This window comes from Pteropus alecto, unplaced genomic scaffold (assembly GCF_000325575.1).
Source record: "Pteropus alecto unplaced genomic scaffold, ASM32557v1 scaffold38, whole genome shotgun sequence".
In the NCBI taxonomy this organism is placed as follows: domain Eukaryota; kingdom Metazoa; phylum Chordata; class Mammalia; order Chiroptera; family Pteropodidae; genus Pteropus; species Pteropus alecto.
In genome coordinates this window covers 1,067,233-1,080,504 of record NW_006442512.1, presented here as the reverse complement: position 1 = coordinate 1,080,504, position 13,272 = coordinate 1,067,233, and the positions used below count along the sequence as shown (strand labels likewise).

The 13,272-nt window shown below is 41.1% G+C and overlaps 1 protein-coding gene and 1 pseudogene across 2 annotated transcripts in view; both read right to left on the bottom strand.

Annotated features, from left to right (window-relative positions):
• Nucleotides 1–10,838, bottom strand: part of PTPN9 (protein tyrosine phosphatase, non-receptor type 9) — a 67,836-nt gene extending 56,998 nt beyond the window's left edge. The window contains exon 1 of one of the 2 annotated variants that reach the window (XM_025040337.1): nt 10,166–10,838. In XM_025040337.1, coding sequence (XP_024896105.1) covers nt 10,166–10,228 — 63 coding nt within the window. In that variant the 5' untranslated portion in view covers nt 10,229–10,838. The remainder of the gene's footprint in view (nt 1–10,165) is intronic. The other variant, XM_006922600.3, reaches the window with a different exon arrangement.
• A 2,002-nt stretch (nt 10,839–12,840) lies between these two features.
• On the bottom strand, nt 12,841–12,961 carry LOC112471759 (annotated as a pseudogene).
• Nucleotides 12,962–13,272: the final 311 nt, after the last annotated feature.

The following is a 13,272-nucleotide window of genomic DNA, read 5'->3' as shown; positions in this document are numbered from 1 at the left end:
CTTCCCAAAAATTCACTGAGCATCTTTATAACTAGTGTTTTGAACTGTGCATCTGTTAGATTACTTGACTCCATTATATCTGGATCTCTATTCTGTTCTCTCATATGGTTTCTGCTTCTTTGTCTTCCCAATTTCGGCTGCATTTCCATGTCTGTTTCTCTGTACTAAGCAAAGCTGCCAAGTCTCCTGGTCTTATTAGTGTGGATTTGTGAAATAGGTGTCCAGTGGCACAGTCCTGAGAGGGGTTCAGCCCAAGACTCTACATCTCCGGGGCCACCTGTTAAGAGTCAGCAAGCAATGCACAGATACTGTGCTAATAGTTGCCTCAAAAGGCCACACCAAAAACCAAGGCCAGCTGCCTCCAGTGTGAGTCTAGGTGCTGCTCGGCAAGGAGCACCTGACTTGCTATATGCCTGGATGTGGCTTGGGTGGGGCCCAGAGCTGCGGGAGGTGGAATTTCAGGGAATCCTTTGGGCAGAGAGACCTCTGTTATCCAGTTTGATGACCGCACGGCTATGGCGGCACTGTGTCTGGCGCACTTGTGGAGGGGAGGGCTCAACAGAGGAACAATGGATACCAATGGCACTTCTTTACAGAGAGAATCTCAGCTCGGCCCTCACGCCGACAACTCGTGTCCCCCTGTAAGTCCCTGGGCAGCTGTAGCAGCACTGGTGCTCAGAGTGAGCAGGTCCGCCACAGCGAAAATCCGATCGTGGACACGGCCCCTTTCAGAAGTGTCTGCAGCTTCCACAGCCTTCATCTCACTCAGCTGCTCAGGACCAGGCAGTCCCATGTCCTCACCCCATCCTACCATCTGCTGTTGCAGGGTGATTTCTTAGTTTCCTCCCTAGTTGTATGGCTTGTTCATCTAGATCCCAGGTGATTTTTCCTTGCTGTTTGCTCCTTGTTTCTGTCACAACTTTGATTTGGTTGCCAAAGGGATGAGCAGAGCCTCTATCATTTATGTCATTTTTTCCTTCCCCCACCCCCGCACCTCGAAAAACCCTTTTAATCTTGCTAGCTATATCACTTTTAAGTCTCTCACCTAGCCAGAAATACCATTTTTACTTCACTTCTGGGGTTTTCTAGGCATGGAAGAGCTAACGTCTCAGTAAGACAAACGGCCTTTCCCAAATAAAAAACTGTTTTCTTGTGCTCATGTATTAAGTTAAAAGTTTCAGGCCTTTCAGTAACTCTTTTCTTCCTTTACAAATCTAAAAATTAGAAAATTTGAAAGTATATAAAGACAAAGAGAAAAACCTTTTTTTTTGGAAAAGTTTTTTTCAACGTTTACACTTGGCAAGAGAAAAGAAAATCTAGTAGTAGCTTAAGTATGGACAAGAACGAAGCAAAGGTATCATAGGAAAAATAACTTAAAAAGCTGTACCTTAAAAAAAAAGCAAAAATAAAAAAAAGAAAAAAGAGAGAAAATAAAAAAGAAAAAAAAAAAAAAGCTGTACTTTCGTCCTAGTTATTGGTACAATATACCATATATACTTCCCCATTATGCTGATAACATTTGAAATATTAAGTTCCACATATAAAAAACGAAACACTGGTTTTATAAAGGCAAAGAGGAGACCTACAACATTTTGAGAAGTATATCCAGAGACCTACATGAACCCTCAAGTTCACTAACCCCATTAAAGCACTTAATTTTTCATAAATAAATGTACAATAAGCAACTAGAAACAATGTAGCCACATCTCTGTGGGAAAATTTACAAATAACTAAAACCAGGAATGTTCACCCGCAAATGCCAAGAGAGCTTTTTCTGGTTTATATGTATATAGGTATGTCATACATAGAAGCACATGGTTAAGACAGATGAAGCTTACTAGAGAGAGCACTGCATTTAATCAGAAGAGTCTGAGTCCAATACCACCTCAGTAAATCTCTGAAGCCTCTGAACATCATCCCTGTATCATAAAGATAACCATCCTAAGCAAAACAATACACACTTTATGAGTTGAGTGAGGAATAAATAATTTCAATACAGTTTCACTCATTCTTTCGCAAACGTATTTCGAAGTCTCACAATGTGCACTAAAGATGCAGAGATCAAGTTCCTGATCTCATTGTGCATAAGAGGTCCTCCTTTGTAGGTATCCCACAGTTCAAGAAATGCTTAGAGTAGAGAGAAATTCCTCAAGGAGAGAGAACTCCACGCTGAACAAGAACCTGGCACACAGCAAGACAATAGATGATTGCTAAATGAATGAAAAAAAATTATATTTCTGTTTGTGATCTGTAAAACCGTCCTTTCAGTTCACATTAACCTTAAAGGAAAAGGGATTCAGACATAATGATCACTTCACTCACTGGAGGAACACAGACACTTCACAGCAACACTCAGATACATTTGGAGGGGAAAGCAAAAATGATACTTGCTGTTATCATCATTCCATGACAGGATTCAGTAGTATTCTGCTTGTCATATAAAATTCCCCCATTTATGAAAACCCCTGCAAAGGCTGTGGAAATGGCTCCTTTTATCCTCTGTGATGGTTTGCCGCAAAATAATTAAGTTTTAGACTACAGTTTTTCAGTACGTGAAGTCAATTACGAAAAGCAGTATTTGAGAACACATATTTGAATACTAAATGTATTAACCAAAGACCTATCTTTAACTAAAAAGTAGGAACTTATTGTAACTTTCTAAGAACCACAAGACTCTTCAGATATAAACCAAGGTTTCTCAACCTTGGCACTATTGACATTTTGGGCCAAATTCTTGGTTGTAGGCCGTCCTGTACATTACAGGATGTTTGGCAGCATTCTTAGTCTCTACTCACTAGATGCTGGTACTACCCATCCCCCCATTACAAAAATCAAATATATCTCTAGATACATTTGACAAATATTGGGGCAAGGAGGTTAAAATCACCCTGGTTGAGAATTATTGAGATAAATAATGGAATAAGAATTTTTTCACAAAGACTGTTTAAGAGATGGAAGATGATATAAACTGTCATTCTTTTCACTACTTTTAGATCAGATGACATTTTAAAATACTGGAAAAAAAAAAAGAAGAAGAAGACAATGACCAGTGCACCTAAAAGTAATCTAGAAGAAACAAACCAATGAACCAGTGGATGGTGCAAAAAGTGTTTACAGCATTAAATAGTAAACAAGTAGCCTCCTACCTGCATTCTAGATACATTGCCCATGCATGGTAACTGTTAGAAGACTTAGGCTATCTTGAAATCTTCCATTTCATTGCTGCAAAGTCAGATTCTTAAATTTCTTTCTATTCTTATCTGAAAAAAGTTGTTTCTTGTAGCACAGAAGAATAATACTATCACAACTATTTACTGAGCATTTGTACCTGTAAGAGATTTTACCTATTTAAATTAATCGCTCTTCCAAAAGCTCCTTAAGCAAAAAAAGACAAAACAGATTCAAAATTATCAAATAAAACACCTGGAGCCACTAAATATTCCTGAGATTTACCTAAGATTCATTGCCATCACCTTCCAAAAGGCCCTGGTTTCACTGGTAAATAGTTCCATTAGGAAAAACAACCAGATTTGCATTAATTTAAATACTGGTATCTCAGCACTTCACAACATAATCCTAAACCTATATAGAGTATGCAGGATGGTTTACAAAATGTTATTGGTTTTAATTATAAAAGAACATATGGTATTATAATCTACAAAGCCTATTTTTAAAAAGACTGATTTTAGTAATGATGTATATCATGTAATAATGATGCAAATAAAAGCAAATGCAAAGGTAAAGATTAGCCAGTTGTTTAAGCAATGAACAAGTAATTAATGGATTAATGTCCCCAGATACTTCAATATTAAAGTCGAAAATGTCTCTCTTTAGAATATGCCCATCAATTCTGAGAATAACTTCTGGGCTCATAATAATTCTACAAACATGGTCAAATCTGTGTCACCTATACTGCATAAAAAGACAAGAACTGTATATATGTGTGTTTTAGATGGGTTTGGTATTTCAGAAGAAACCAGTACATATAACATAAACTGTCTTTCCCAGAGAAAAAAGGAAATGCCTTTCTCAGAAGCAAAAACTAAAGAAAAAGTCATCTCTAATCTATTGTTTTGGCCTCATCATTTTACAGTCTGGACCTAAGAGATATCCAATCCTTAATAAAGAAACAACTCTTCCCATGCGCTCAGGATCTTCTTGGTCTCTGACTACAGCCTCCCATCTCCATGTCATCTCTGGTTCTCAAGAGATGTCTTCAAAATGAGATATGAAAATGCTCATACCAGTAGGTACAGGCCCTCTGGCACTGAAGCGTACAGGATAAACCATCTGTTCTAAGAACAGCTGCCCTTACTCCAGAGGGGTAATAAAAAAGTGACTTATTCCAGTGACCAGAAAGGGCAACCAAGGAGCTCTTGAGTGGAGGTGTGTGTGGGGGTGGGGAAAAGGGAATGTGACAGTGATTGGTTTAGAAAAAGAAAGTACTCCCAACTGTCTGAGACAACAAGGCAGGATGGTAGAAGAGGTGTGAGTGGCTGAAATTGCACTGGAGAGTCTTAGTATCTGAACAAATAATCAGTCGGGGGCTATACCCTCTAATCTTGACACTGCGGTGGATCAACCATTCTGCTATAAAATGGGGCTTAATATTTAGAAAATGAAGTGGGAATATCCAAGTATTACTATGTCTTTTCCAATACAATAAAGGTGTATGTCAGAAAATGAGACTAAAATATACTGACCTACAAGGAATTTTAACTGTAACCTCCACAAAATAGCTCAGCTCCATCCTAAAGCAGGATCTATCTTAAGGTTAGGATCCTTCGAGAAAACCTCCAAGTTCCTTAACATTCACGAAACTAAAGTCCAAGACCCCTGATATGCTCAGACATTTTAACAGAGTAAAATTCTCACATTCAAATGAGATGTTTACCTAATTGCTAATTACAATATCATTAGTTACCAGCAATGACAAAAATAATGAGAATTCTTCGCCTTTCCCTCTCTGGAAGGCCTCAACATAACATTATAAATCACTTGAGCCTTGACATATAGTTACTTCCAGAGGGACAGATGACATTTAGCACAGGACATGTGAGGATGTAGAAAAAGGGAAGTTCTTGGCCACAAGAACCAGGACCAAACCTCTGCCCTTGGGAAAAATGCCAAAAATCGAAGTTTACTGCAAGGCAACTAAATTTTTAGCTTTAGAAGATTCTGTTATAAGAACAGAAACCAGAGCACATAATTACAGTAGGTGTTTGAAAACTACACTATAAAGTTACAAGATAACTATTTTCTGACATTCATAAGAATCCAAGCTAAATGATGGTCCCAGGGTGAATATGAATATTTTCCCCCCTTGGGATCGGTTTAAAGCTAACTTGACCTCTAAAATCTTTAACTTTTGGAAGACAGAGGATATCATGATGATGGCCACATTTACTGAATGTTTACTATGTAAGCATCAGGCTAAGTGCTCTACACACGTTAGCTTATTAATCATTCCAACAATGTGAGAAGCTCTAAGCAACATGAACTCTAAATAAGAATTTTCTTTAGAGGCTTTGAAAATAAAAATTAGCTTATTTGTTACTGCAACTTTAAAGAACTCATGACCTAATTTAATGTAAGAGAAGCACTATATGTGTTATTAAAACCATCTTTGGTAAAATGAAAATATGAATAAAAGCATAAGTATTTTAACTGTATATATGAAACTAATTAAAATAAATAAATTTAAAAAAAATTTTAAAAAGCATAAGTACTTTAGAAAACCACCCCACCCTATCAATCACTACTTGGGAAATTCATGCAAAACCAAAAGACCCTAAAAGGCTATAACTGCTGAATTGAAATAGCCTCAGAATTCTAGTAAGAGTCTTTAATTTATGGTTTATTACAAAGAGACAGTTCTCTTCACAAATTATGCCCAAACAGATGAAACCCAAAGAGTCTCACTTAATTTCCTGAACATAAGAACATAAGACACATAACATACTTTTAACTATCCTTTGTGGTCATTAATCATAATTTAGCAAATACAATAAAATTTCATGTCGAGTCACAAATGTGAACATGTACTCTGAAAAAGTAAAATTAAGACAATAATATAGTAAGAATGACTATTAATACTGATATGTAGAAATTACCCATTACACTGCCAAATTTACAACTTTGCCAGCACATTAAGAAAAGCTTTTATATTTACGCATAAATGTATCAAAAAAGAATGTATTCCTGACACAAAAACATCTTGGTTTTTATAGTTTGGAGAGAGAATATTTGGCTCTAAGAATAGTTATTTCTCTTGTACAAAAGGAAAAAATATAAAAAATTAAATTTTTATTGTGACTACACCTCAAAATGGAGAGCTGAAACTCTATCTTAAGGAAGAAATTATTCCCCAAGAGTAATTTCATCACAATTTCTTGCAGAGACTGTATGTTTCTGCTGGCAACATATAGGTCTGACTAAAAGTTTTCCAATTTTTTTCCTCTGTTTTTTTTAAACCATATTTTAAGCATCATCATCAAAACCAAACACACATATATCTATACCAAAACCCACAAAATTAGCTATTATATACCCATGTAGGCATATTAGTAAATTGGCTAATTGCTTCATGAAAAGTTATACTGTATATAATATAGGGAATATTTGCAGTAGAGGCAGAATAACCTAGATATGGGTGGAAAGCATGGCTCCATTACTTGCTAGCTATGTGCCCTTGGGCAATTTCCTTCTCTCAGTTTGAGTTTTCTTGTTTGCAAAATGAGGTAATAATTCCAATCTTATGAGGATTACTGTATGTGAAATGCCCAGTACAGAGCCTGACTCAAAGCAGAAGTTTAGGAAATAGTTACTGTTATTACTCTGTTGTAATTCCTGTAAACTCTTTAAAGACAAAGCATACATTGTCCTGTAATTCAACTGTAGGCTCTGTAATTGATAACTGAAAAAAACAAAAGGCAAGAAACATGAGTTACAAATGAGAATTTGGTGTATCTGTTCAACACATGCCTAGATAGGAAATGAGACTATGAAGTAATAATGATGACCTTCAACACTTTTCAAAATGAACAATGTCCTTATTTTTAAAAGCCATTCTAAAAAGAGATGTCTGTGTACAAATTACATACAGAACAACTTCCATTCATTCCACAAGTATTTCCTGAATGTCCATTAAGTGCCAGTCATTATGCTAGGCAATATGTATATGATGGTAAGCAAAAGCAGACAGTTCCAACAACCCTCATGGAGCTTTTGCTAATGTAAGCGCACCAATAGTGTAAACCTGTAATAAGTGAAATAAAGAACAGTACATGGTACTCTGAGAGCCAATAAAAGAGATCTAACCTAATTGGGGAGATCAAGGAAAGCCTTCCAGAGAAAGTGAAAGCTAAGAGCTAAACAATGAAGAGGGAGTTAACAGTGGAGGGTGTTTCCAGACAGAGGACAGCAGCTACTGCAAAGACCTTGTACGTTTGTAGCCCAGGAGGAAACCGGCAAGAATGTAGAACCAAAAGGCTAGTGTGCCCGGAGCAAAGATGAGGTGTGAGAATTAACTAAGGACTCTAGACCACTCAAGAGGGACTGAGGCAGTGTAGATCATATTTAAAAGCTACAATGATCCCAAAAGCATTGAAAAGCCACTGAAGAAGCAAGAAGGCTGAAGGGAAGATGCAATCAGATTTGCAATTTGCCTTTGGCTTCTGGAATAAGAGCTAAGAAATGCAGATGGGTAAGATAGAAAACAAAAGTTCTGTCAGGATATAACAGTGGCTTGGAGACTAGGGTGATGAGGTGGTGGTGGTGGTGGTGGTGGTGAAAGAAGTCGATGAATTCAAGAGATATTCAGGAAAACCTGAAGATATATATGTAGTAAACAGGGATTGAGGGAGAACAGTGCCCAAGAAAACTTCTGGGTTTCTGATTTTCATGACTATTTAGAAGGAGACACCATTCAGGAGTGATCAGCTCCGGAAACACCTTTAAGGCAATTTTCACACCCCAAAAAGGGCCTAAATTCATTTTAATTTTGCTTGACCTATGTTAACTCAGTTTGAGCCCCTACTTTACTTATGAGATAGGGTTCCAAAAAGATTTTTCACTATTTCTAAATATCAAATTGACTCTGGAAAGTACAAGATTTTCCAACATTGGAGATATTTCAAAGATTCTGCCACAGCTTTGAAATCAATTCTAAATGAGTTCTAAAATGGTTTGATCGGTACCGTGGCCATGCCAACCCTGAATGTGCCTGATCTCGGGAGCTAAGCAGGGTCAGGCCTGGTTAGTACATGGATGGGAGACCACCTAGGAATACCGAGTGCTGTAGGCTTTAAAAAAAAAAAAGAGTACTCTTAAGAGATATTAAAGTAAAATATGAAATTTCATCAGGCATTAAAATAAGCAGAACTATGGTGCTTTTATGTTTGTTTCAATGTTTTGAAATGCCTGTAGAAAACTTGGTATTTTGTAGGAAAAGGTATGGTTATAAAAAGAAACACATAACTTCCCGATCTTAACATACAAATATTTTATTGTTTCCATCCAGTCTTTGTTAATGCCAAGCACATTCATTCAATATAAAATTTTTACTAACCACACTTGTATACATGTATATAACTATACACGGGGAAAAGCCAATACTTTATCAATACTATTAATACTCTAATATTTACTTTCCTTTAATTTTTTAATTTACAACATAATGTCATTTTCACAGTGGAATACTGATGCCATTAAGTATTAAAAACATAAAAACTTCAAATCTGACTTATCTAAGAAAAAGTGAATGAAAGAGTTCTGTCCCTTTAAAATCAACCCAACACATCACACCTTAATACTAAAGTATTTCTCTAATTCAAGTAGATGGGTTCCTTGGCCACCTGCTTGCACTAGGCCCTGACTTGCATTTCATTAACTCAACTGCAGTTATCAGAATATTACCACTGCTTGTACAGAGCAGAATTCTTTTTTTCCTCATGCTGATTTTATCTCAAAGCACCAAAAGGCAAGACTGTATGTAGTCTTGAGGCCAAATATGAAAAAAATGTCATCTCCACAAATGAGGTGAAAAGTCAAGGGCTTTTTAACAATCAGATCTTAAATAAGCCCATTAACCAATATTAGTTGGTAAAACTAGATTGTCTCCACCCTAGAGACTATGTTACTAAATGTAGTCCTTGGGAACAAGGTATGTAGAGCCTGAAATAGGTGACCAACACAGTTTATGTTTTCTTATTTCAGATTTTTATTTAAAAAATGGAATCAGACTATGGCTGTACTTGAGCACTGCTAAGACCGGGTACGGGCTATGCCAAGAAACAGCGAAAAGCCTTTAGGGTTCCCGTCTCAGCTAGCACTTACCTATCTTCTTCAGGAGTGGTCCACGTCTCCACCTCAGGAATGTGCAAGAGGGAAAGTTATAAGGGCCCCGGCTTTTCCCTTACCCAAGCCCCCAAAATGATACCGTAAAACACTTCCTTCTGGGAACTGAAGGTCGTAAGAGTTAAGGGACAACGGAAGTCAATGTAGGCTTCGGAAAGATGGAGACAGTGTGACGAGATGGGGGTAGGTAAGTGGGAGTCGAGGATGCGCCCAGCCTGGGAGAGCAGAATAGGGCGGTCAAGACCAGGCACTTAGGGAACGTGCGAAGGCCTGGATCTTCCATACTCTGTCCAAGCAGGCCTGCCACGGTCCTCTGAGAAGCCCAAGGGCTCGTCTGAAAATCTAGGGCATCTATGTACTCAGTGCCCACCGCCACTCTTCTCGGGAGGAGATAGTCCCCGCAGGAGCCCTGCCCACCAAAATGTGGCTTTTCCTGCCCTAAAAAAAAAAAAGCATGCCCGCACGGAAAGGAGCAAAACATTTACAGGATTGAAAGGCCGAAGGCACGGTGTTCTGCAAACGGGGCGTTGGTGGATGGAAAGCGAGGGCCCCAGGTCGAGGAACTTCAATCAACTCTGGAATGGGGGGAGGGGCGATACGAGGCCCTGAGCCTCCAGGACCCAAGGAGACAGAAGAGGTCGGAGCAGGAGAGGCCTCCGGAGGCGCCCCGTTTAGGGGATGACGGCCGGGGGCGCGGCCACCAGGGGGAGGCCACCCGCGGCCCGGGGCGCGAGGAGCGCGGCCGGGCAGGCAAAGGCCGGCGTAGGCCCCAGGGGTGCGACACGCCCACCACCGCGGCCCTGCTTACCTGCTCCTCCTCCGGTGTCAGCTCCGGCGCCATGTCGGCCTGGGGCGCGGTCGCAGGCTCCATCCCGCCGCCGCCACCCGCTAACAGAACCGGCCCGGGAGCGCTGGGGCCCACGCTGTGGCCTTGGCTTCCTCGTGCCACCGCTCAGCAGCCCGGGGCAGGCTCGCGCATGATGGGCCGGCGGGCCCGCGCCCGCGGCGGCCCCGCCAACGCCGCCGCTGTTTGCTCACGAAGGGCTCTCCGAGCTGTCGCTCTCTTCTGAGCGGAAATCCTTGTTTATTTTCTCTGCTCCTTTCCTCACATTCCCCCTCCTCTCCCGAAAAAAAAAAAAAAAAGTGCAGGCGGGGAGCTGAGATTTAATCGGGGGGAAAAAAGGAAATATGAAATCAAGAACGTTCTAGGCCCAAGCGAAGGCCGCTGGCCTCCTGGGCGTCCGGCCTCCTCTGCGGCGCTCCCACACCTCCGGAGGGGACGAAGAGTCCTCCGGCTGTGGGCCCCGGCGACCCGCGCGGCTGCCTCTCAGCGCCGTTCCTCAAAAGCCAAGGAGGCCAGAGGGAGGGAGGCCAGAGGGAGGAGACTGGACAACGCTCCCCTCTCCCTGCTCACCGCCAGCCCTGCGGCCGCCCGGGTCTCCCGCCGCTCCATTGAGAAACTGAGCGTCTCATTCACAAATGGGCGGGCGGCGAGGAGGGCCGGCTGAGCGAGGACGCCGTCCGGGAGGGGGCGACAGAGAGGAGCCCGGCGAGGTGGGTGGGGAGAGGAGAGGAGCCCGAGGAGGTGGAAGTGGGACGTGGAAGGGGAGAGGGAGAGAGTAGCTCGCATAGCGGGGCGCAGAGGGGAGCGAGGGAAGGGGAGCTCGAGGAGGGGGTGGAAGGCGGGCGAGGGACGGCGACGACTCCGGACTACGAGAACCAGAGAAATGAAGGCGAGAGTGTTAGTTTGATGAGGTTAAGCTCCATGGAGGAGGAAGAGAATAGTTGTTTGAAAACTAGCTGCCGACGGGCACCTCGCCTGGGATTACTTTCCGCTATCACCTACATGTGAGGAACCCACAATCCTCATCGATTTCCATGTCACTTGCTGACAAAGCCCCTGTTAAGGTTGCCTGCGAAGTCCAAGACGCTCAGGTGGAAGAATAGAGCCTGCTCATCTCAGCCCTAGATCTCGCTCTTTGCCAACTGTATCCAGTAATTCATCACCGATGTAACTAATTTTAGTCCCTCGCAAAAACAGCATCCAATTTCGAAATCTTGTACAAAAATCACGCAGCTTTTGCAAGTCTTTGATTTTCACTCAAGCGTATAGCAGAGCTTGGGGGGCTTACAGGATACAGTCGTGGAATCAGTTCCGGAGTCACAGGGAAGGCAGGGCTGGGTCTGGTATGTTTTTGCATCATTCCAGACAAAAAATAAATATTCTAAAAGGGACCTAGCTAACAAGAGAGTGCCACAGCTAGTACCAAAGGCTGACGCCCTGGAGAACTTGGGGGAGACCGAAGGGAGGGTCCTTAAGACAACAGGAAATGCTCCTAGGACTGTAAAAGCAACCTCTGATCTCATTTCTGCATCATTGCAACAGGCTGCCCTTGGTTAGAGTAGAAACCCCTGGTACTCAGGTAAGTTATTTTATCCTTTGCACCAACAGGGCTAACTCTGGGTTGAGTTCATAACCCTGTACAGGAGTTACTGCATCCAAATGCTCCTCTGGAAGACACGCTACTTATTTAACACGTATACTTACATGCCAGGCACTGGGCTATGCATTGTAGTTACAACTATGAACAACAGTGGTGTCCCACATGTTAGGATATGGAATGATCCTTGAGCTATATTATGAAGTGAAAAAAGCGAAACAAACTGTGTGCATAATATGTTGTCATTTCTATAAAGAAAAAATGAACATACAGTTGTAAACTTGTTTATATATACCAAAGCTTTGGGAGGATACACAAGAAAGGTGTCAGTGGTTGTCTCTCAGGAGGGGAACCGGTAGTCTGGGAACAGAAAGGACAGGAAGACTCTTCCCTATATGGTCTTTTGTGCTTTTTTTTTTTTTAACTTTTAAGTATAATATACATATGGAAGAGATGAAATGTAAGTATACAGCATGATAAACTTCCATAAACTCACACACCCATGTAACCAGCACATATTCAAGAAATAGGACATTCTCAATATGCCAAAGCCCCTCTTAGTCACTACCCCCAAGTAACTACTCTCGAGTAGTTACTAACAGCATATGTGTAAGTTTTGCATGTGGATGTATAATTTTTTCAAAAAATGTTTTAATTTAAATAGTAACAAATAGTTTACCCTTGAACAACACAGGTCTGGTGTGCAAGTCCACTTATACATGGAAATTACTGTATAGTTTTTCTCTTTAAGCAGGCAAATGGCTATAGGACTAAGCTGGAGGAAGAAATGGCAGGACCTGAGTAGTACAAACCCTGAGTAGACACAGGAGAGGATGGAGTTTCTCAACCCACTATTTAGTTTTATATTTGTTTTGCCCAGTGATCCTTAGGACACCAAGAGTCATTATTTGTCCAGTCACACAGCTAATTATTACTGAGCTAGGACTTGAACCCAGGCATTCTAACTCCTAGTGCAGGGATCGAGTTAGGAAAATTAATAAAGGGAGTTTATTTTTTACTTATTTTTAATTTTTTTTATTAACACCTACAGCACCTGGTTTTCCTAGGTGATCTCCCATCCAAGTACTAACCAGGCCCGATCCTGCTTTTAGCTTCCAAGATCAGACGAGATCAGGCAACTTCAGGATGGCATGGCCATAGAAAAGGGAGAAGTTTAACAGAATGAGCTAGGACAGAGAATATAGCAGTGTTTTCAGCTAGGAGTGGGGCGGGGAGGGGGGAGAGTGTGGGTGTGTAAGGAAACAGTTTATGGAATTCTTGCCTATCACAGTCCTTACAGGACAATATTTCTAAGTTTCTGAGCAGAGATGTGCTCAAAAATTTGCCAAGCGCAAGGCAGCTGGCTAGTTCTGCTTTGAGTGGTAAATCTTAGGATAATGAGAATACAAAGGCTTGCCTATAACTATAGGCTCAAACCAAGGAAATCGAATATGGTATTGTCATCCTGCTCAAT